This window comes from Mytilus trossulus, chromosome 6 (genome assembly GCF_036588685.1).
Source record: "Mytilus trossulus isolate FHL-02 chromosome 6, PNRI_Mtr1.1.1.hap1, whole genome shotgun sequence".
NCBI lineage: Eukaryota > Metazoa > Mollusca > Bivalvia > Mytilida > Mytilidae > Mytilus > Mytilus trossulus.
The window spans coordinates 33,998,285-34,018,591 of record NC_086378.1 but is presented as its reverse complement, the minus strand read 5'-3'; the positions used below and the strand labels follow the sequence as shown (position 1 = coordinate 34,018,591).

Genomic DNA, 20,307 nt, shown 5'->3' with positions numbered 1-20,307 from the left:
TCAGGAATTGTAAAGAATTTTTTTATCATGTATGTAGTAATATATTTTGTCCACTTTAGAGTCTTGTCTTGCTGCTAGTTAACAAAATCATGAAATTTCTATTTAAATTAATATAATTTCGGTACGGGTCCAAGTAGTCCCCACAAAATTTCAATGTAGGAAGTCCATGTAAGCATATATCTTGCACTTATAAGCTTTTTTATATGATAAAAAGTGGTTTCAGACTTATTATAACTTTTCTGGCTAAAAGAAGTCTTCAGAATAGTAAGTACATGTGTGCGCATTAACATTTTTATTGGATTGGCTGATGAAATTGTCATCGTCATACTGTGGATAAATATAGAATGGCGTTTAAAAATAAAATTGAAAGGAAGATGCACACATAAGAAGTTTTACCCGCAGTCAGGGGCATCTCTTTTCTTCACTGTAATACCTAGAAAAAAAAATCTTTAATAGTAATAACAGTAACAGTTTTATTCATACATTCTCCCATTTATGATCTGAAGTACCTGCAGCAGATCGTTGATGGATGGCAAGCACAGCTTTGACAGATGATGTTGAGTTATGAAAGACAGGTAGAAAACTGCAAGCATGTAAAATCCTGTGATGTATCCAATTTCTGGATACATCAAATAGACAAATAGATAACCAGTATTCCTAGATATGTCTGTGAGGTTTATTTTTTCCCCAACTAAATTCCATTCCATTAAGTTGAAATGTGTATTGTCATTGAATGAAAATGTCTGTTCAGAGAAAGCAAATAATTATCTTTATAATTTTGACTGTCTAAAGTGATTTTCATTTATCATTTATTTATCATACTATTCTATCTTAAAATGAAAACTTTTCAACATTTTGGAACTTTTTTTGTCTCCTTCAGTCATTTTTATTCCGATTGAAATAATAGTTTTTTCTTAAAAATTTACTGTCTGATATGAATTATTATATTTTTCAGACCTAGAATGAAAAAGTGGATTGAAAGTGTACACAGTTTAAGGCAGTACAGAGTTACCTCCCGGAATAAAACAACGTAAGCCAATCAGACAACAGTTAACTGAAAATGTGTGATACTTCTTTTACGGCCGCGTTGGTGATATATAAAGAGTCGCTGTTAGACGGAAAGTATTATTTAACTAATCACCACAATAGTTAAACATGTCAGGTAGAGGAAAAGGAGGTAAAGGTCTAGGAAAAGGAGGCGCCAAGCGTCACAGGAAGGTGTTGCGTGATAACATCCAAGGTATCACCAAGCCAGCCATCCGTCGTTTAGCAAGAAGAGGTGGAGTAAAACGTATATCTGGACTCATCTATGAGGAAACCCGTGGTGTCCTTAAAGTTTTCTTGGAAAATGTCATCCGTGATGCTGTCACATACACAGAGCACGCCAAGAGGAAGACTGTCACTGCCATGGATGTTGTCTACGCTTTGAAACGTCAAGGACGTACCTTGTACGGATTCGGAGGTTAAACAGCCACCCAGCTAATATCAACAACGGCCCTTTTCAGGGCCACCAACATTTTTCAAAAAGAATCTTAGATTTGTTGTACATCGTTTTAAACAAAATCTTGAAATCAAAGCTTGCTCCCACTTCTATTCTTTTCTCTAATGTTCATGAATTTTTCAACCGTTTTTCTTGTTTTCCCTGATCCTGATCCGCAACTATTTTCTCTCTCTCGTTATACCCCCCCCCCCCCCCTTTTTTTTTTTAAATATCTGGCTTTCTTTTTAATTAACTTCCTTACTCTTACTCTTGTATTTATTTGAGAATTTATATTTCTGAAGGTTTATGAATACGTTCAAAGATCAAGTCCGTGCATTTGCCTACATGAAGAGAGAAAATTTCAAAACAAAATGCACGGACTTTTACACACAAAATCTGTAGATTCTGTTATATTCAATTATAGAGGTTTTTTTGCGTGGTTTAAGATTAGGTAATGTTCTTGTTTCCGTGTAAAATAATTCTCGCAATATTTTTTTTCTCTCGAAAAGCAAAAGAAATCGTAAATTTATCAACTCTATTAATTGGAATGAAAGCACTGTTTTGTTCTTCATGATTTATGTATTTACGCTTTGTAGTTTTGACAGACAAATTAAATGCTACAGAATGAGTGAAATACACGTATATTTGTTATACAGATAGAAAGAAGAGAAAAGTAACCATATACTATTGAAATAGTTTGAAAGTGGTTATAGCTGGGGTTGGGATTTATAGCTTTGTTTAGAAGTTTGACATTGATGTACAACAAATGTAAATTCTTTTGAAAAATGTTGGTGGCCCTGAAAAGGGCCGTTTGTGAAGTTATAAACTTCAGACTGTTTACTTGCTGCTGGTGTATTTAGTGACGGCTTTGGTACCTTCACTGACAGCGTGCTTGGCCAATTCTCCGGGTAAGAGAAGACGGACAGCGGTCTGGATCTCCCGGGATGTGATGGTAGATCTTTTGTTGTAGTGTGCCAATCGGGAAGCCTCTGCTGCGATTCTCTCGAAGATATCGTTGACGAAGCTGTTCATGATGGACATTGCCTTTGAGGACACTCCGGTGTCGGGGTGAACTTGTCTCAAGACTTTGTAGATGTAGATAGCATAGGATTCACGTCTCTTCCTCCTCCTTTTCTTATCACCGCCGGGTCTGGCAGTCTTTGCCTTGGTGACGGCCTTCTTGGCTCCTTTAGTTCCTACTTTGGGTGGCATGTTACTGGTTTGATAATCAAATAAGTAATGGTGAAAAATTATTTTCAATTTGTTTATATACTGGGCAAAACGGATTGAAAGATTTTATTAAACGCGAACCTCGGAGAGAGCACCCATAACATGTTGAATGTTCGGTAGCCTAACTGCTCGCAGAGAGCTTCGTTCTGATTGGTGTATAATAAAAACATCGTTCAATCCGTTTAGTGGGTATATAAGCTAAATTTTGAAGAAAAATTGTATCACTTTACTCAGTGTCGATCAACCAAATAGTACAAAATGTCAGGACGAGGAAAAGGAGGAAAAGCAAAAGCAAAGGCAAAGTCTAGGTCATCCCGTGCCGGACTTCAGTTCCCAGTCGGTCGTATCCACAGACTTTTGAGGAAAGGAAACTATGCCGAGAGAGTTGGTGCCGGTGCACCAGTGTACCTCGCAGCTGTCTTAGAATACTTAGCAGCTGAAGTATTGGAGTTGGCAGGAAACGCCGCTCGTGACAACAAGAAGAGCAGAATCATTCCCCGTCATCTCCAGTTGGCCATCAGAAACGACGAAGAGTTGAACAAACTCTTGTCTGGTGTCACCATTGCCCAGGGAGGTGTTTTACCAAACATCCAGGCTGTACTTCTGCAAAGAAGACCCAGAAAGCTGCCAAGTAAAAAGTGGATATATCGGATTACTCACTTAACAACGGCCCTTTTCAGGCCACCAATATTTTTCAAAAAGAGTCTAAAATTGTTGTACATCTTAGTAATACTTTATTCCCCATACATAATTGAAAAAATATATTCTACTACATAACAAATAAAAAATGTCTAAAATATAAATGTCCCTTCTTCCGTGATTCTTCTTTTCTTCTCTCTCTAACGCATCCCATTTAAGTACAGTTCTTATAGCATAACACTAAGTCTAGTAACTTTTTCAGTCTTCTTCATCAGAACATTTATTGTCGTACTTTCTGACTCTTTGAACCCACAAGTAGCTCAGTTAAATCATATAATGTTTGTCGGGGGGAAAAAAAACCACTGATAGTATTTATATTTAATACTAGTCTGCTCTCTTCTTTCTCTCTCTTGGTTATTGATGCGAGCATGCTTAGATTCATCTGAGAAGGTGTGTGGTTTTTTTTTATTATTATAATTATTTATAGTTTTTGTTAACATTATCTCTTTCGTCAACACTTTTATATATGATATGTACTTTCCATTCTTTTCCTTTTTCCATTTTTTTCAGCATCTCTCTCTCTGTCTTTCTGTCTTTATTTAGTTATTGTTTGTGTATTAAAGATGTGGAATTGATGTAAGCACACCGACAATCAGACAATGTGACAAATGTGCCCAGCCCAAATGAAAATCATACCACATCTTCTTTTTTTATATTAAATATACATAAATATGACATAATACAACAATAAAGAAACTCAGCCGATCCGCACAATGTCATGTCGGGAATGTGTAATTCCATTTGTTTCTGTTTTTTATTTTTATTTCGCTTTGTTGTGTTATAACTGCATTTTATTTTTATTTTTTCCTGTTTTTATTTTTCGTTCCTTTCCTTAATGTTTCTGCATGTATTTTGACCTTTTTTCATTATTATTATTTTTCTTCTTCAGATTTATCATATTGAAACCGTGACACTAATTTACTATTGTTGAGCTATGAGGGATGATCAGAAACTGTAATTATGAATGAAAAAAGGGGGCATTTTTACTGTCAGCTTGGGTTGAGCAGTTTTTCAGTAAAAAATGGATTGAAAACTGTCAAAGTCCCTTACAAATCAGTCCAATCAGATTTAAGATATGCGGACCAATCAACGCCAGCTTTATGTAAGTGGTGATCCAATCGTCACCGTGATTTCAATCCTCCCGGCAAGCACAAAAACACATTCACCGAAATTTTCAAGTATTCTTTCTGTAGCAAATCGTCCACAGAGCTAATAATCATGGCACGAACAAAGCAAACTGCACGTAAATCCACCGGAGGTAAAGCTCCAAGAAAACAACTTGCCACCAAGGCCGCCCGTAAGAGCGCACCTGCAACCGGTGGAGTCAAGAAACCACATAGATACAGGCCAGGAACAGTCGCTCTCCGAGAAATCAGGAGGATACCAGAAGAGCACAGAGCTCCTCATCAGGAAACTCCCCTTCCAGAGATTAGTCCGTGAAATCGCCCAGGACTTCAAAACTGATCTCCGATTCCAGAGTTCAGCCGTCATGGCCCTACAGGAAGCCAGCGAAGCCTACTTGGTCGGTCTCTTCGAGGATACCAACTTGTGCGCAATCCACGCCAAGAGAGTAACCATCATGCCAAAGGATATCCAATTGGCCCGAAGAATCCGTGGAGAACGTGCTTAAGAAGTGTGATTTTTTCACCAAAACATAACGGCCCTTTTCAGGGCCACCAATATTTTCAAAAAGAATCTATAAATTGTTGTACATGAAAATTAGAAACATAGCCGAACCCCTCTTTTCCCCATCTCTCTCTCTCTCTTTTATTTCTTCTTGTTGAATCCATCTATATGCAAAGCAATACATAGACAAAAAATAAATTTTATGATATATATATACACACAAGTCTCATCACAAAAAAAAGGGGGGTGTTTGTTTATCATGGTACATGTATGTCCTTGTGTGTAGAATATTAAATAGTACATTATATAAAAAAAGATCAACATATAAATGTTTCTATCTGTACTTCTGTTCTTTTCTTTTCTTCGCTTGTTTTGTCTTGTCTTCTTTTGATGTATTATTTACACCAGTAGTCTAGACCAAAGAAAGAGAACCACCAACTGGCCAAAATATAACCTTTTTTTTTAAGTTAGAGTTTAAATATCTTGTATAATTCATTAATTTGAATATTTCTTTTAGAAAAGCTGATATTACAGGGTACTTTTATCAAAAATTTAGAGCTCTTTTTCAGTCAGAATTGTAAAGAATTTTTTTATCATGTATGTAGTAATATATTTTGTCCACTTTAGAGTCTTGTCTTGCTGCTAGTTAACAAAATCATGAAATTTCTATTTAAATTAATATAATTTCGGTACGGGTCCAAGTAGTCCCCACAAAATTTCAATGTAGGAAGTCCATGTAAGCATATATCTTGCACTTATAAGCTTTTTTATATGATAAAAAGTGGTTTTCAGACTTATTATAAACTTTTCTGGCTAAAAGAAGTCTTCAGAATAGTAAGTACATGTGTGCGCATTAACATTTTTATTGGATTGGCTGATGAAATTGTCATCGTCATACTGTGGATAAATATAGAATGGCGTTTAAAAATAAAATTGAAAGGAAGATGCACACATAAGAAGTTTTACCCGCAGTCAGGGGCATCTCTTTTCTTCACTGTAATACCTAGAAAAAAAAATCTTTAATAGTAATAACAGTAACAGTTTTATTCATACATTCTCCCATTTATGATCTGAAGTACCTGCAGCAGATCGTTGATGGATGGCAAGCACAGCTTTGACAGATGATGTTGAGTTATGAAAGACAGGTAGAAAACTGCAAGCATGTAAAATCCTGTGATGTATCCAATTTCTGGATACATCAAATAGACAAATAGATAACCAGTATTCCTAGATATGTCTGTGAGGTTTATTTTTTCCCCAACTAAATTCCATTCCATTAAGTTGAAATGTGTATTGTCATTGAATGAAAATGTCTGTTCAGAGAAAGCAAATAATTATCTTTATAATTTTGACTGTCTAAAGTGATTTTCATTTATCATTTATTTATCATACTATTCTATCTTAAAATGAAAACTTTTCAACATTTTGGAACTTTTTTTGTCTCCTTCAGTCATTTTTATTCCGATTGAAATAATAGTTTTTTCTTAAAAATTTACTGTCTGATATGAATTATTATATTTTTCAGACCTAGAATGAAAAAGTGGATTGAAAGTGTACACAGTTTAAGGCAGTACAGAGTTACCTCCCGGAATAAAACAACGTAAGCCAATCAGACAACAGTTAACTGAAAATGTGTGATACTTCTTTTACGGCCGCGTTGGTGATATATAAAGAGTCGCTGTTAGACGGAAAGTATTATTTAACTAATCACCACAAATAGTTAAACATGTCAGGTAGAGGAAAAGGAGGTAAAGGTCTAGGAAAAGGAGGCGCCAAGCGTCACAGGAAGGTGTTGCGTGATAACATCCAAGGTATCACCAAGCCAGCCATCCGTCGTTTAGCAAGAAGAGGTGGAGTAAAACGTATATCTGGACTCATCTATGAGGAAACCCGTGGTGTCCTTAAAGTTTTCTTGGAAAATGTCATCCGTGATGCTGTCACATACACAGAGCACGCCAAGAGGAAGACTGTCACTGCCATGGATGTTGTCTACGCTTTGAAACGTCAAGGACGTACCTTGTACGGATTCGGAGGTTAAACAGCCACCCAGCTAATATCAACAACGGCCCTTTTCAGGGCCACCAACATTTTTCAAAAAGAATCTTAGATTTGTTGTACATCGTTTTAAACAAAATCTTGAAATCAAAGCTTGCTCCCACTTCTATTCTTTTCTCTAATGTTCATGAATTTTTCAACCGTTTTTCTTGTTTTCCCTGATCCTGATCCGCAACTATTTTCTCTCTCTCGTTATACCCCCCCCCCCCCCCTTTTTTTTTTTAAATATCTGGCTTTCTTTTTAATTAACTTCCTTACTCTTACTCTTGTATTTATTTGAGAATTTATATTTCTGAAGGTTTATGAATACGTTCAAAGATCAAGTCCGTGCATTTGCCTACATGAAGAGAGAAAATTTCAAAACAAAATGCACGGACTTTTACACACAAAATCTGTAGATTCTGTTATATTCAATTATAGAGGTTTTTTTTGCGTGGTTTAAGATTAGGTAATGTTCTTGTTTCCGTGTAAAATAATTCTCGCAATATTTTTTTTCTCTCGAAAAGCAAAAGAAATCGTAAATTTATCAACTCTATTAATTGGAATGAAAGCACTGTTTTGTTCTTCATGATTTATGTATTTACGCTTTGTAGTTTTGACAGACAAATTAAATGCTACAGAATGAGTGAAATACACGTATATTTGTTATACAGATAGAAAGAAGAGAAAAGTAACCATATACTATTGAAATAGTTTGAAAGTGGTTATAGCTGGGGTTGGGATTTATAGCTTTGTTTAGAAGTTTGACATTGATGTACAACAAATGTAAATTCTTTTTGAAAAATGTTGGTGGCCCTGAAAAGGGCCGTTTGTGAAGTTATAAACTTCAGACTGTTTACTTGCTGCTGGTGTATTTAGTGACGGCTTTGGTACCTTCACTGACAGCGTGCTTGGCCAATTCTCCGGGTAAGAGAAGACGGACAGCGGTCTGGATCTCCCGGGATGTGATGGTAGATCTTTTGTTGTAGTGTGCCAATCGGGAAGCCTCTGCTGCGATTCTCTCGAAGATATCGTTGACGAAGCTGTTCATGATGGACATTGCCTTTGAGGACACTCCGGTGTCGGGGTGAACTTGTCTCAAGACTTTGTAGATGTAGATAGCATAGGATTCACGTCTCTTCCTCCTCCTTTTCTTATCACCGCCGGGTCTGGCAGTCTTTGCCTTGGTGACGGCCTTCTTGGCTCCTTTAGTTCCTACTTTGGGTGGCATGTTACTGGTTTGATAATCAAATAAGTAATGGTGAAAAATTATTTTCAATTTGTTTATATACTGGGCAAAACGGATTGAAAGATTTTATTAAACGCGAACCTCGGAGAGAGCACCCATAACATGTTGAATGTTCGGTAGCCTAACTGCTCGCAGAGAGCTTCGTTCTGATTGGTGTATAATAAAAACATCGTTCAATCCGTTTAGTGGGTATATAAGCTAAATTTTGAAGAAAAATTGTATCACTTTACTCAGTGTCGATCAACCAAATAGTACAAAATGTCAGGACGAGGAAAAGGAGGAAAAGCAAAAGCAAAGGCAAAGTCTAGGTCATCCCGTGCCGGACTTCAGTTCCCAGTCGGTCGTATCCACAGACTTTTGAGGAAAGGAAACTATGCCGAGAGAGTTGGTGCCGGTGCACCAGTGTACCTCGCAGCTGTCTTAGAATACTTAGCAGCTGAAGTATTGGAGTTGGCAGGAAACGCCGCTCGTGACAACAAGAAGAGCAGAATCATTCCCCGTCATCTCCAGTTGGCCATCAGAAACGACGAAGAGTTGAACAAACTCTTGTCTGGTGTCACCATTGCCCAGGGAGGTGTTTTACCAAACATCCAGGCTGTACTTCTGCCAAAGAAGACCCAGAAAGCTGCCAAGTAAAAAGTGGATATATCGGATTACTCACTTAACAACGGCCCTTTTCAGGGCCACCAATATTTTTCAAAAAGAGTCTAAAATTGTTGTACATCTTAGTAATACTTTATTCCCCATACATAATTGAAAAAAATATATTCTACTACATAACAAATAAAAAATGTCTAAAATATAAATGTCCCTTCTTCCGTGATTCTTCTTTTCTTCTCTCTCTAACGCATCCCATTTAAGTACAGTTCTTATAGCATAACACTAAGTCTAGTAACTTTTTCAGTCTTCTTCATCAGAACATTTATTGTCGTACTTTCTGACTCTTTGAACCCACAAGTAGCTCAGTTAAATCATATAATGTTTGTCGGGGGGAAAAAAAACCACTGATAGTATTTATATTTAATACTAGTCTGCTCTCTTCTTTCTCTCTTGGTTATTGATGCGAGCATGCTTAGATTCATCTGAGAAGGTGTGTGGTTTTTTTTTATTATTATAATTATTTATAGTTTTTGTTAACATTATCTCTTTCGTCAACACTTTTATATATGATATGTACTTTCCATTCTTTTCCTTTTTCCATTTTTTTCAGCATCTCTCTCTCTGTCTTTCTGTCTTTATTTAGTTATTGTTTGTGTATTAAAGATGTGGAATTGATGTAAGCACACCGACAATCAGACAATGTGACAAATGTGCCCAGCCCAAATGAAAATCATACCACATCTTCTTTTTTTATATTAAATATACATAAATATGACATAATACAACAATAAAGAAACTCAGCCGATCCGCACAATGTCATGTCGGGAATGTGTAATTCCATTTGTTTCTGTTTTTTTATTTTTATTTCGCTTTGTTTGTGTTATAACTGCATTTTATTTTTATTTTTTCCTGTTTTTATTTTTCGTTCCTTTCCTTAATGTTTCTGCATGTATTTTGACCTTTTTTCATTATTATTATTTTTCTTCTTCAGATTTATCATATTGAAACCGTGACACTAATTTACTATTGTTGAGCTATGAGGGATGATCAGAAACTGTAATTATGAATGAAAAAAGGGGGCATTTTTACTGTCAGCTTGGGTTGAGCAGTTTTTCAGTAAAAAATGGATTGAAAACTGTCAAAGTCCCTTACAAATCAGTCCAATCAGATTTAAGATATGCGGACCAATCAACGCCAGCTTTATGTAAGTGGTGATCCAATCGTCACCGTGATTTCAATCCTCCCGGCAAGCACAAAAACACATTCACCGAAATTTTCAAGTATTCTTTCTGTAGCAAATCGTCCACAGAGCTAATAATCATGGCACGAACAAAGCAAACTGCACGTAAATCCACCGGAGGTAAAGCTCCAAGAAAACAACTTGCCACCAAGGCCGCCCGTAAGAGCGCACCTGCAACCGGTGGAGTCAAGAAACCACATAGATACAGGCCAGGAACAGTCGCTCTCCGAGAAATCAGGAGATACCAGAAGAGCACAGAGCTCCTCATCAGGAAACTCCCCTTCCAGAGATTAGTCCGTGAAATCGCCCAGGACTTCAAAACTGATCTCCGATTCCAGAGTTCAGCCGTCATGGCCCTACAGGAAGCCAGCGAAGCCTACTTGGTCGGTCTCTTCGAGGATACCAACTTGTGCGCAATCCACGCCAAGAGAGTAACCATCATGCCAAAGGATATCCAATTGGCCCGAAGAATCCGTGGAGAACGTGCTTAAGAAGTGTGATTTTTTCACCAAAACATAACGGCCCTTTTCAGGGCCACCAATATTTTTCAAAAAGAATCTATAAATTGTTGTACATGAAAATTAGAAACATAGCCGAACCCCTCTTTTCCCCATCTCTCTCTCTCTCTTTTATTTCTTCTTGTTGAATCCATCTATATGCAAAGCAATACATAGACAAAAAATAAATTTTATGATATATATATACACACAAGTCTCATCACAAAAAAAAGGGGGGTGTTTGTTTATCATGGTACATGTATGTCCTTGTGTGTAGAATATTAAATAGTACATTATATAAAAAAAGATCAACATATAAATGTTTCTATCTGTACTTCTGTTCTTTTCTTTTCTTCGCTTGTTTTGTCTTGTCTTCTTTTGATGTATTATTTACACCAGTAGTCTAGACCAAAGAAAGAGAACCACCAACTGGCCAAAATATAACCTTTTTTTTTAAGTTAGAGTTTAAATATCTTGTATAATTCATTAATTTGAATATTTCTTTTAGAAAAGCTGATATTACAGGGTACTTTTATCAAAAATTTAGAGCTCTTTTTCAGTCAGAATTGTAAAGAATTTTTTTATCATGTATGTAGTAATATATTTTGTCCACTTTAGAGTCTTGTCTTGCTGCTAGTTAACAAAATCATGAAATTTCTATTTAAATTAATATAATTTCGGTACGGGTCCAAGTAGTCCCCACAAAATTTCAATGTAGGAAGTCCATGTAAGCATATATCTTGCACTTATAAGCTTTTTTATATGATAAAAAGTGGTTTTCAGACTTATTATAAACTTTTCTGGCTAAAAGAAGTCTTCAGAATAGTAAGTACATGTGTGCGCATTAACATTTTTATTGGATTGGCTGATGAAATTGTCATCGTCATACTGTGGATAAATATAGAATGGCGTTTAAAAATAAAATTGAAAGGAAGATGCACACATAAGAAGTTTTACCCGCAGTCAGGGGCATCTCTTTTCTTCACTGTAATACCTAGAAAAAAAAATCTTTAATAGTAATAACAGTAACAGTTTTATTCATACATTCTCCCATTTATGATCTGAAGTACCTGCAGCAGATCGTTGATGGATGGCAAGCACAGCTTTGACAGATGATGTTGAGTTATGAAAGACAGGTAGAAAACTGCAAGCATGTAAAATCCTGTGATGTATCCAATTTCTGGATACATCAAATAGACAAATAGATAACCAGTATTCCTAGATATGTCTGTGAGGTTTATTTTTTCCCCAACTAAATTCCATTCCATTAAGTTGAAATGTGTATTGTCATTGAATGAAAATGTCTGTTCAGAGAAAGCAAATAATTATCTTTATAATTTTGACTGTCTAAAGTGATTTTCATTTATCATTTATTTATCATACTATTCTATCTTAAAATGAAAACTTTTCAACATTTTGGAACTTTTTTTGTCTCCTTCAGTCATTTTTATTCCGATTGAAATAATAGTTTTTTCTTAAAAATTTACTGTCTGATATGAATTATTATATTTTTCAGACCTAGAATGAAAAAGTGGATTGAAAGTGTACACAGTTTAAGGCAGTACAGAGTTACCTCCCGGAATAAAACAACGTAAGCCAATCAGACAACAGTTAACTGAAAATGTGTGATACTTCTTTTACGGCCGCGTTGGTGATATATAAAGAGTCGCTGTTAGACGGAAAGTATTATTTAACTAATCACCACAAATAGTTAAACATGTCAGGTAGAGGAAAAGGAGGTAAAGGTCTAGGAAAAGGAGGCGCCAAGCGTCACAGGAAGGTGTTGCGTGATAACATCCAAGGTATCACCAAGCCAGCCATCCGTCGTTTAGCAAGAAGAGGTGGAGTAAAACGTATATCTGGACTCATCTATGAGGAAACCCGTGGTGTCCTTAAAGTTTTCTTGGAAAATGTCATCCGTGATGCTGTCACATACACAGAGCACGCCAAGAGGAAGACTGTCACTGCCATGGATGTTGTCTACGCTTTGAAACGTCAAGGACGTACCTTGTACGGATTCGGAGGTTAAACAGCCACCCAGCTAATATCAACAACGGCCCTTTTCAGGGCCACCAACATTTTTCAAAAAGAATCTTAGATTTGTTGTACATCGTTTTAAACAAAATCTTGAAATCAAAGCTTGCTCCCACTTCTATTCTTTTCTCTAATGTTCATGAATTTTTCAACCGTTTTTCTTGTTTTCCCTGATCCTGATCCGCAACTATTTTCTCTCTCTCGTTATACCCCCCCCCCCCCCCTTTTTTTTTTTAAATATCTGGCTTTCTTTTTAATTAACTTCCTTACTCTTACTCTTGTATTTATTTGAGAATTTATATTTCTGAAGGTTTATGAATACGTTCAAAGATCAAGTCCGTGCATTTGCCTACATGAAGAGAGAAAATTTCAAAACAAAATGCACGGACTTTTACACACAAAATCTGTAGATTCTGTTATATTCAATTATAGAGGTTTTTTTTGCGTGGTTTAAGATTAGGTAATGTTCTTGTTTCCGTGTAAAATAATTCTCGCAATATTTTTTTTCTCTCGAAAAGCAAAAGAAATCGTAAATTTATCAACTCTATTAATTGGAATGAAAGCACTGTTTTGTTCTTCATGATTTATGTATTTACGCTTTGTAGTTTTGACAGACAAATTAAATGCTACAGAATGAGTGAAATACACGTATATTTGTTATACAGATAGAAAGAAGAGAAAAGTAACCATATACTATTGAAATAGTTTGAAAGTGGTTATAGCTGGGGTTGGGATTTATAGCTTTGTTTAGAAGTTTGACATTGATGTACAACAAATGTAAATTCTTTTTGAAAAATGTTGGTGGCCCTGAAAAGGGCCGTTTGTGAAGTTATAAACTTCAGACTGTTTACTTGCTGCTGGTGTATTTAGTGACGGCTTTGGTACCTTCACTGACAGCGTGCTTGGCCAATTCTCCGGGTAAGAGAAGACGGACAGCGGTCTGGATCTCCCGGGATGTGATGGTAGATCTTTTGTTGTAGTGTGCCAATCGGGAAGCCTCTGCTGCGATTCTCTCGAAGATATCGTTGACGAAGCTGTTCATGATGGACATTGCCTTTGAGGACACTCCGGTGTCGGGGTGAACTTGTCTCAAGACTTTGTAGATGTAGATAGCATAGGATTCACGTCTCTTCCTCCTCCTTTTCTTATCACCGCCGGGTCTGGCAGTCTTTGCCTTGGTGACGGCCTTCTTGGCTCCTTTAGTTCCTACTTTGGGTGGCATGTTACTGGTTTGATAATCAAATAAGTAATGGTGAAAAATTATTTTCAATTTGTTTATATACTGGGCAAAACGGATTGAAAGATTTTATTAAACGCGAACCTCGGAGAGAGCACCCATAACATGTTGAATGTTCGGTAGCCTAACTGCTCGCAGAGAGCTTCGTTCTGATTGGTGTATAATAAAAACATCGTTCAATCCGTTTAGTGGGTATATAAGCTAAATTTTGAAGAAAAATTGTATCACTTTACTCAGTGTCGATCAACCAAATAGTACAAAATGTCAGGACGAGGAAAAGGAGGAAAAGCAAAAGCAAAGGCAAAGTCTAGGTCATCCCGTGCCGGACTTCAGTTCCCAGTCGGTCGTATCCACAGACTTTTGAGGAAAGGAAACTATGCCGAGAGAGTTGGTGCCGGTGCACCAGTGTACCTCGCAGCTGTCTTAGAATACTTAGCAGCTGAAGTATTGGAGTTGGCAGGAAACGCCGCTCGTGACAACAAGAAGAGCAGAATCATTCCCCGTCATCTCCAGTTGGCCATCAGAAACGACGAAGAGTTGAACAAACTCTTGTCTGGTGTCACCATTGCCCAGGGAGGTGTTTTACCAAACATCCAGGCTGTACTTCTGCCAAAGAAGACCCAGAAAGCTGCCAAGTAAAAAGTGGATATATCGGATTACTCACTTAACAACGGCCCTTTTCAGGGCCACCAATATTTTTCAAAAAGAGTCTAAAATTGTTGTACATCTTAGTAATACTTTATTCCCCATACATAATTGAAAAAAATATATTCTACTACATAACAAATAAAAAATGTCTAAAATATAAATGTCCCTTCTTCCGTGATTCTTCTTTTCTTCTCTCTCTAACGCATCCCATTTAAGTACAGTTCTTATAGCATAACACTAAGTCTAGTAACTTTTTCAGTCTTCTTCATCAGAACATTTATTGTCGTACTTTCTGACTCTTTGAACCCACAAGTAGCTCAGTTAAATCATATAATGTTTGTCGGGGGGAAAAAAAACCACTGATAGTATTTATATTTAATACTAGTCTGCTCTCTTCTTTCTCTCTCTTGGTTATTGATGCGAGCATGCTTAGATTCATCTGAGAAGGTGTGTGGTTTTTTTTTATTATTATAATTATTTATAGTTTTTGTTAACATTATCTCTTTCGTCAACACTTTTATATATGATATGTACTTTCCATTCTTTTCCTTTTTCCATTTTTTTCAGCATCTCTCTCTCTGTCTTTCTGTCTTTATTTAGTTATTGTTTGTGTATTAAAGATGTGGAATTGATGTAAGCACACCGACAATCAGACAATGTGACAAATGTGCCCAGCCCAAATGAAAATCATACCACATCTTCTTTTTTTATATTAAATATACATAAATATGACATAATACAACAATAAAGAAACTCAGCCGATCCGCACAATGTCATGTCGGGAATGTGTAATTCCATTTGTTTCTGTTTTTTTATTTTTATTTCGCTTTGTTTGTGTTATAACTGCATTTTATTTTTATTTTTTCCTGTTTTTATTTTTCGTTCCTTTCCTTAATGTTTCTGCATGTATTTTGACCTTTTTTCATTATTATTATTTTTCTTCTTCAGATTTATCATATTGAAACCGTGACACTAATTTACTATTGTTGAGCTATGAGGGATGATCAGAAACTGTAATTATGAATGAAAAAAGGGGGCATTTTTACTGTCAGCTTGGGTTGAGCAGTTTTTCAGTAAAAAATGGATTGAAAACTGTCAAAGTCCCTTACAAATCAGTCCAATCAGATTTAAGATATGCGGACCAATCAACGCCAGCTTTATGTAAGTGGTGATCCAATCGTCACCGTGATTTCAATCCTCCGGCAAGCACAAAAACACATTCACCGAAATTTTCAAGTATTCTTTCTGTAGCAAATCGTCCACAGAGCTAATAATCATGGCACGAACAAAGCAAACTGCACGTAAATCCACCGGAGGTAAAGCTCCAAGAAAACAACTTGCCACCAAGGCCGCCCGTAAGAGCGCACCTGCAACCGGTGGAGTCAAGAAACCACATAGATACAGGCCAGGAACAGTCGCTCTCCGAGAAATCAGGAGATACCAGAAGAGCACAGAGCTCCTCATCAGGAAACTCCCCTTCCAGAGATTAGTCCGTGAAATCGCCCAGGACTTCAAAACTGATCTCCGATTCCAGAGTTCAGCCGTCATGGCCCTACAGGAAGCCAGCGAAGCCTACTTGGTCGGTCTCTTCGAGGATACCAACTTGTGCGCAATCCACGCCAAGAGAGTAACCATCATGCCAAAGGATATCCAATTGGCCCGAAGAATCCGTGGAGAACGTGCTTAAGAAGTGTGATTTTTTCACCAAAACATAACGGCCCTTTTCAGGGCCACCAATATTTTTCAAAAAGAATCTATAAATTGTTGTACATGAAAATTAGAAACATAGCCGAACCCCTCTTTTCCCCATCTCTCTCTCTCTCTTTTATTTCTTCTTGTTGAATCCATCTATATGCAAAGCAATACATAGACAAAAAATAAATTTTATGATATATATATACACACAAGTCTCATCACAAAAAAAAGGGGGGTGTTTGTTTATCATGGTACATGTATGTCCTTGTGTGTAGAATATTAAATAGTACATTATATAAAAAAAGATCAACATATAAATGTTTCTATCTGTACTTCTGTTCTTTTCTTTTCTTCGCTTGTTTTGTCTTGTCTTCTTTTGATGTATTATTTACACCAGTAGTCTAGACCAAAGAAAGAGAACCACCAACTGGCCAAAATATAACCTTTTTTTTTAAGTTAGAGTTTAAATATCTTGTATAATTCATTAATTTGAATATTTCTTTTAGAAAAGCTGATATTACAGGGTACTTTTATCAAAAATTTAGAGCTCTTTTTCAGTCAGAATTGTAAAGAATTTTTTTATCATGTATGTAGTAATATATTTTGTCCACTTTAGAGTCTTGTCTTGCTGCTAGTTAACAAAATCATGAAATTTCTATTTAAATTAATATAATTTCGGTACGGGTCCAAGTAGTCCCCACAAAATTTCAATGTAGGAAGTCCATGTAAGCATATATCTTGCACTTATAAGCTTTTTTATATGATAAAAAGTGGTTTTCAGACTTATTATAAACTTTTCTGGCTAAAAGAAGTCTTCAGAATAGTAAGTACATGTGTGCGCATTAACATTTTTATTGGATTGGCTGATGAAATTGTCATCGTCATACTGTGGATAAATATAGAATGGCGTTTAAAAATAAAATTGAAAGGAAGATGCACACATAAGAAGTTTTACCCGCAGTCAGGGGCATCTCTTTTCTTCACTGTAATACCTAGAAAAAAAAATCTTTAATAGTAATAACAGTAACAGTTTTATTCATACATTCTCCCATTTATGATCTGAAGTACCTGCAGCAGATCGTTGATGGATGGCAAGCACAGCTTTGACAGATGATGTTGAGTTATGAAAGACAGGTAGAAAACTGCAAGCATGTAAAATCCTGTGATGTATCCAATTTCTGGATACATCAAATAGACAAATAGATAACCAGTATTCCTAGATATGTCTGTGAGGTTTATTTTTTCCCCAACTAAATTCCATTCCATTAAGTTGAAATGTGTATTGTCATTGAATGAAAATGTCTGTTCAGAGAAAGCAAATAATTATCTTTATAATTTTGACTGTCTAAAGTGATTTTCATTTATCATTTATTTATCATACTATTCTATCTTAAAATGAAAACTTTTCAACATTTTGGAACTTTTTTTGTCTCCTTCAGTCATTTTTATTCCGATTGAAATAATAGTTTTTTCTTAAAAATTTACTGTCTGATATGAATTATTATATTTTTCAGACCTAGAATGAAAAAGTGGATTGAAAGTGTACACAGTTTAAGGCAGTACAGAGTTACCTCCCGGAATAAAACAACGTAAGCCAATCAGACAACAGTTAACTGAAAATGTGTGATACTTCTTTTACGGCCGCGTTGGTGATATATAAAGAGTCGCTGTTAGACGGAAAGTATTATTTAACTAATCACCACAAATAGTTAAACATGTCAGGTAGAGGAAAAGGAGGTAAAGGTCTAGGAAAAGGAGGCGCCAAGCGTCACAGGAAGGTGTTGCGTGATAACATCCAAGGTATCACCAAGCCAGCCATCCGTCGTTTAGCAAGAAGAGGTGGAGTAAAACGTATATCTGGACTCATCTATGAGGAAACCCGTGGTGTCCTTAAAGTTTTCTTGGAAAATGTCATCCGTGATGCTGTCACATACACAGAGCACGCCAAGAGGAAGACTGTCACTGCCATGGATGTTGTCTACGCTTTGAAACGTCAAGGACGTACCTTGTACGGATTCGGAGGTTAAACAGCCACCCAGCTAATATCAACAACGGCCCTTTTCAGGGCCACCAACATTTTTCAAAAAGAATCTTAGATTTGTTGTACATCGTTTTAAACAAAATCTTGAAATCAAAGCTTGCTCCCACTTCTATTCTTTTCTCTAATGTTCATGAATTTTTCAACCGTTTTTCTTGTTTTCCCTGATCCTGATCCGCAACTATTTTCTCTCTCTCGTTATACCCCCCCCCCCCCCCTTTTTTTTTTTAAATATCTGGCTTTCTTTTTAATTAACTTCCTTACTCTTACTCTTGTATTTATTTGAGAATTTATATTTCTGAAGGTTTATGAATACGTTCAAAGATCAAGTCCGTGCATTTGCCTACATGAAGAGAGAAAATTTCAAAACAAAATGCACGGACTTTTACACACAAAATCTGTAGATTCTGTTATATTCAATTATAGAGGTTTTTTTTGCGTGGTTTAAGATTAGGTAATGTTCTTGTTTCCGTGTAAAATAATTCTCGCAATATTTTTTTTCTCTCGAAAAGCAAAAGAAATCGTAAATTTATCAACTCTATTAATTGGAATGAAAGCACTGTTTTGTTCTTCATGATTTATGTATTTACGCTTTGTAGTTTTGACAGACAAATTAAATGCTACAGAATGAGTGAAATACACGTATATTTGTTATACAGATAGAAAGAAGAGAAAAGTAACCATATACTATTGAAATAGTTTGAAAGTGGTTATAGCTGGGGTTGGGATTTATAGCTTTGTTTAGAAGTTTGACATTGATGTACAACAAATGTAAATTCTTTTTGAAAAATGTTGGTGGCCCTGAAAAGGGCCGTTTGTGAAGTTATAAACTTCAGACTGTTTACTTGCTGCTGGTGTATTTAGTGACGGCTTTGGTACCTTCACTGACAGCGTGCTTGGCCAATTCTCCGGGTAAGAGAAGACGGACAGCGGTCTGGATCTCCCGGGATGTGATGGTAGATCTTTTGTTGTAGTGTGCCAATCGGGAAGCCTCTGCTGCGATTCTCTCGAAGATATCGTTGACGAAGCTGTTCATGATGGACATTGCCTTTGAGGACACTCCGGTGTCGGGGTGAACTTGTCTCAAGACTTTGTAGATGTAGATAGCATAGGATTCACGTCTCTTCCTCCTCCTTTTCTTATCACCGCCGGGTCTGGCAGTCTTTGCCTTGGTGACGGCCTTCTTGGCTCCTTTAGTTCCTACTTTGGGTGGCATGTTACTGGTTTGATAATCAAATAAGTAATGGTGAAAAATTATTTTCAATTTGTTTATATACTGGGCAAAACGGATTGAAAGATTTTATTAAACGCGAACCTCGGAGAGAGCACCCATAACATGTTGAATGTTCGGTAGCCTAACTGCTCGCAGAGAGCTTCGTTCTGATTGGTGTATAATAAAAACATCGTTCAATCCGTTTAGTGGGTATATAAGCTAAATTTTGAAGAAAAATTGTATCACTTTACTCAGTGTCGATCAACCAAATAGTACAAAATGTCAGGACGAGGAAAAGGAGGAAAAGCAAAAGCAAAGGCAAAGTCTAGGTCATCCCGTGCCGGACTTCAGTTCCCAGTCGGTCGTATCCACAGACTTTTGAGGAAAGGAAACTATGCCGAGAGAGTTGGTGCCGGTGCACCAGTGTACCTCGCAGCTGTCTTAGAATACTTAGCAGCTGAAGTATTGGAGTTGGCAGGAAACGCCGCTCGTGACAACAAGAAGAGCAGAATCATTCCCCGTCATCTCCAGTTGGCCATCAGAAACGACGAAGAGTTGAACAAACTCTTGTCTGGTGTCACCATTGCCCAGGGAGGTGTTTTACCAAACATCCAGGCTGTACTTCTGCCAAAGAAGACCCAGAAAGCTGCCAAGTAAAAAGTGGATATATCGGATTACTCACTTAACAACGGCCCTTTTCAGGGCCACCAATATTTTTCAAAAAGAGTCTAAAATTGTTGTACATCTTAGTAATACTTTATTCCCCATACATAATTGAAAAAAATAT

General features: G+C 36.6%; 11 protein-coding genes and 1 pseudogene across 11 annotated transcripts; 9 read left to right on the top strand and 3 right to left on the bottom strand.

The window, feature by feature from the left end:
- Window positions 1–1,155: 1,155 nt before the first annotated feature.
- LOC134722617 (histone H4) lies at window positions 1,156–1,467 on the top strand. Its single transcript, XM_063586233.1, has one exon. The coding sequence runs from the start codon at window positions 1,156–1,158 to the stop codon at window positions 1,465–1,467; it is 312 nt and encodes a 103-aa protein (XP_063442303.1).
- Window positions 1,468–2,317: 850 nt separating this feature from the next.
- LOC134722616 (histone H2B-like) lies at window positions 2,318–2,692 on the bottom strand. The gene has a single exon (XM_063586232.1). It carries the CDS (start codon window positions 2,690–2,692, stop codon window positions 2,318–2,320), a length of 375 nt encoding a protein of 124 aa, XP_063442302.1.
- Window positions 2,693–2,968: 276 nt separating this feature from the next.
- On the top strand, window positions 2,969–4,312 carry LOC134722615 (histone H2A-like). The gene is made up of 2 exons (XM_063586231.1): window positions 2,969–3,341; window positions 4,299–4,312. The coding sequence occupies exons 1-2, from the start codon at window positions 2,969–2,971 to the stop codon at window positions 4,310–4,312; spliced, it is 387 nt and encodes a 128-aa protein (XP_063442301.1).
- Window positions 4,313–4,627: 315 nt separating this feature from the next.
- On the top strand, window positions 4,628–10,649 carry LOC134722614 (uncharacterized; annotated as a pseudogene).
- Window positions 8,577–8,954, top strand: LOC134721206 (histone H2A). The gene has a single exon (XM_063584011.1). It carries the CDS (start codon window positions 8,577–8,579, stop codon window positions 8,952–8,954), a length of 378 nt encoding a protein of 125 aa, XP_063440081.1.
- A 1,723-nt stretch (window positions 10,650–12,372) lies between the features above and the next one.
- LOC134722613 (histone H4) lies at window positions 12,373–12,684 on the top strand. Its single transcript, XM_063586229.1, has one exon. It carries the CDS (start codon window positions 12,373–12,375, stop codon window positions 12,682–12,684), a length of 312 nt encoding a protein of 103 aa, XP_063442299.1.
- An 852-nt stretch (window positions 12,685–13,536) lies between these two features.
- On the bottom strand, window positions 13,537–13,911 carry LOC134722612 (histone H2B-like). The gene has a single exon (XM_063586228.1). It carries the CDS (start codon window positions 13,909–13,911, stop codon window positions 13,537–13,539), a length of 375 nt encoding a protein of 124 aa, XP_063442298.1.
- A 276-nt stretch (window positions 13,912–14,187) lies between these two features.
- On the top strand, window positions 14,188–14,565 carry LOC134723376 (histone H2A). Its single transcript, XM_063586992.1, has one exon. The coding sequence runs from the start codon at window positions 14,188–14,190 to the stop codon at window positions 14,563–14,565; it is 378 nt and encodes a 125-aa protein (XP_063443062.1).
- A 1,285-nt stretch (window positions 14,566–15,850) lies between these two features.
- Window positions 15,851–16,261, top strand: LOC134722611 (histone H3). The gene has a single exon (XM_063586227.1). The coding sequence runs from the start codon at window positions 15,851–15,853 to the stop codon at window positions 16,259–16,261; it is 411 nt and encodes a 136-aa protein (XP_063442297.1).
- Window positions 16,262–17,984: 1,723 nt separating this feature from the next.
- Window positions 17,985–18,296, top strand: LOC134722609 (histone H4). The gene has a single exon (XM_063586226.1). It carries the CDS (start codon window positions 17,985–17,987, stop codon window positions 18,294–18,296), a length of 312 nt encoding a protein of 103 aa, XP_063442296.1.
- Window positions 18,297–19,148: 852 nt separating this feature from the next.
- LOC134722608 (histone H2B-like) lies at window positions 19,149–19,523 on the bottom strand. The gene has a single exon (XM_063586225.1). It carries the CDS (start codon window positions 19,521–19,523, stop codon window positions 19,149–19,151), a length of 375 nt encoding a protein of 124 aa, XP_063442295.1.
- Window positions 19,524–19,799: 276 nt separating this feature from the next.
- On the top strand, window positions 19,800–20,177 carry LOC134723375 (histone H2A). The gene has a single exon (XM_063586991.1). The coding sequence runs from the start codon at window positions 19,800–19,802 to the stop codon at window positions 20,175–20,177; it is 378 nt and encodes a 125-aa protein (XP_063443061.1).
- The last annotated feature ends 130 nt before the right edge of the window (window positions 20,178–20,307 follow it).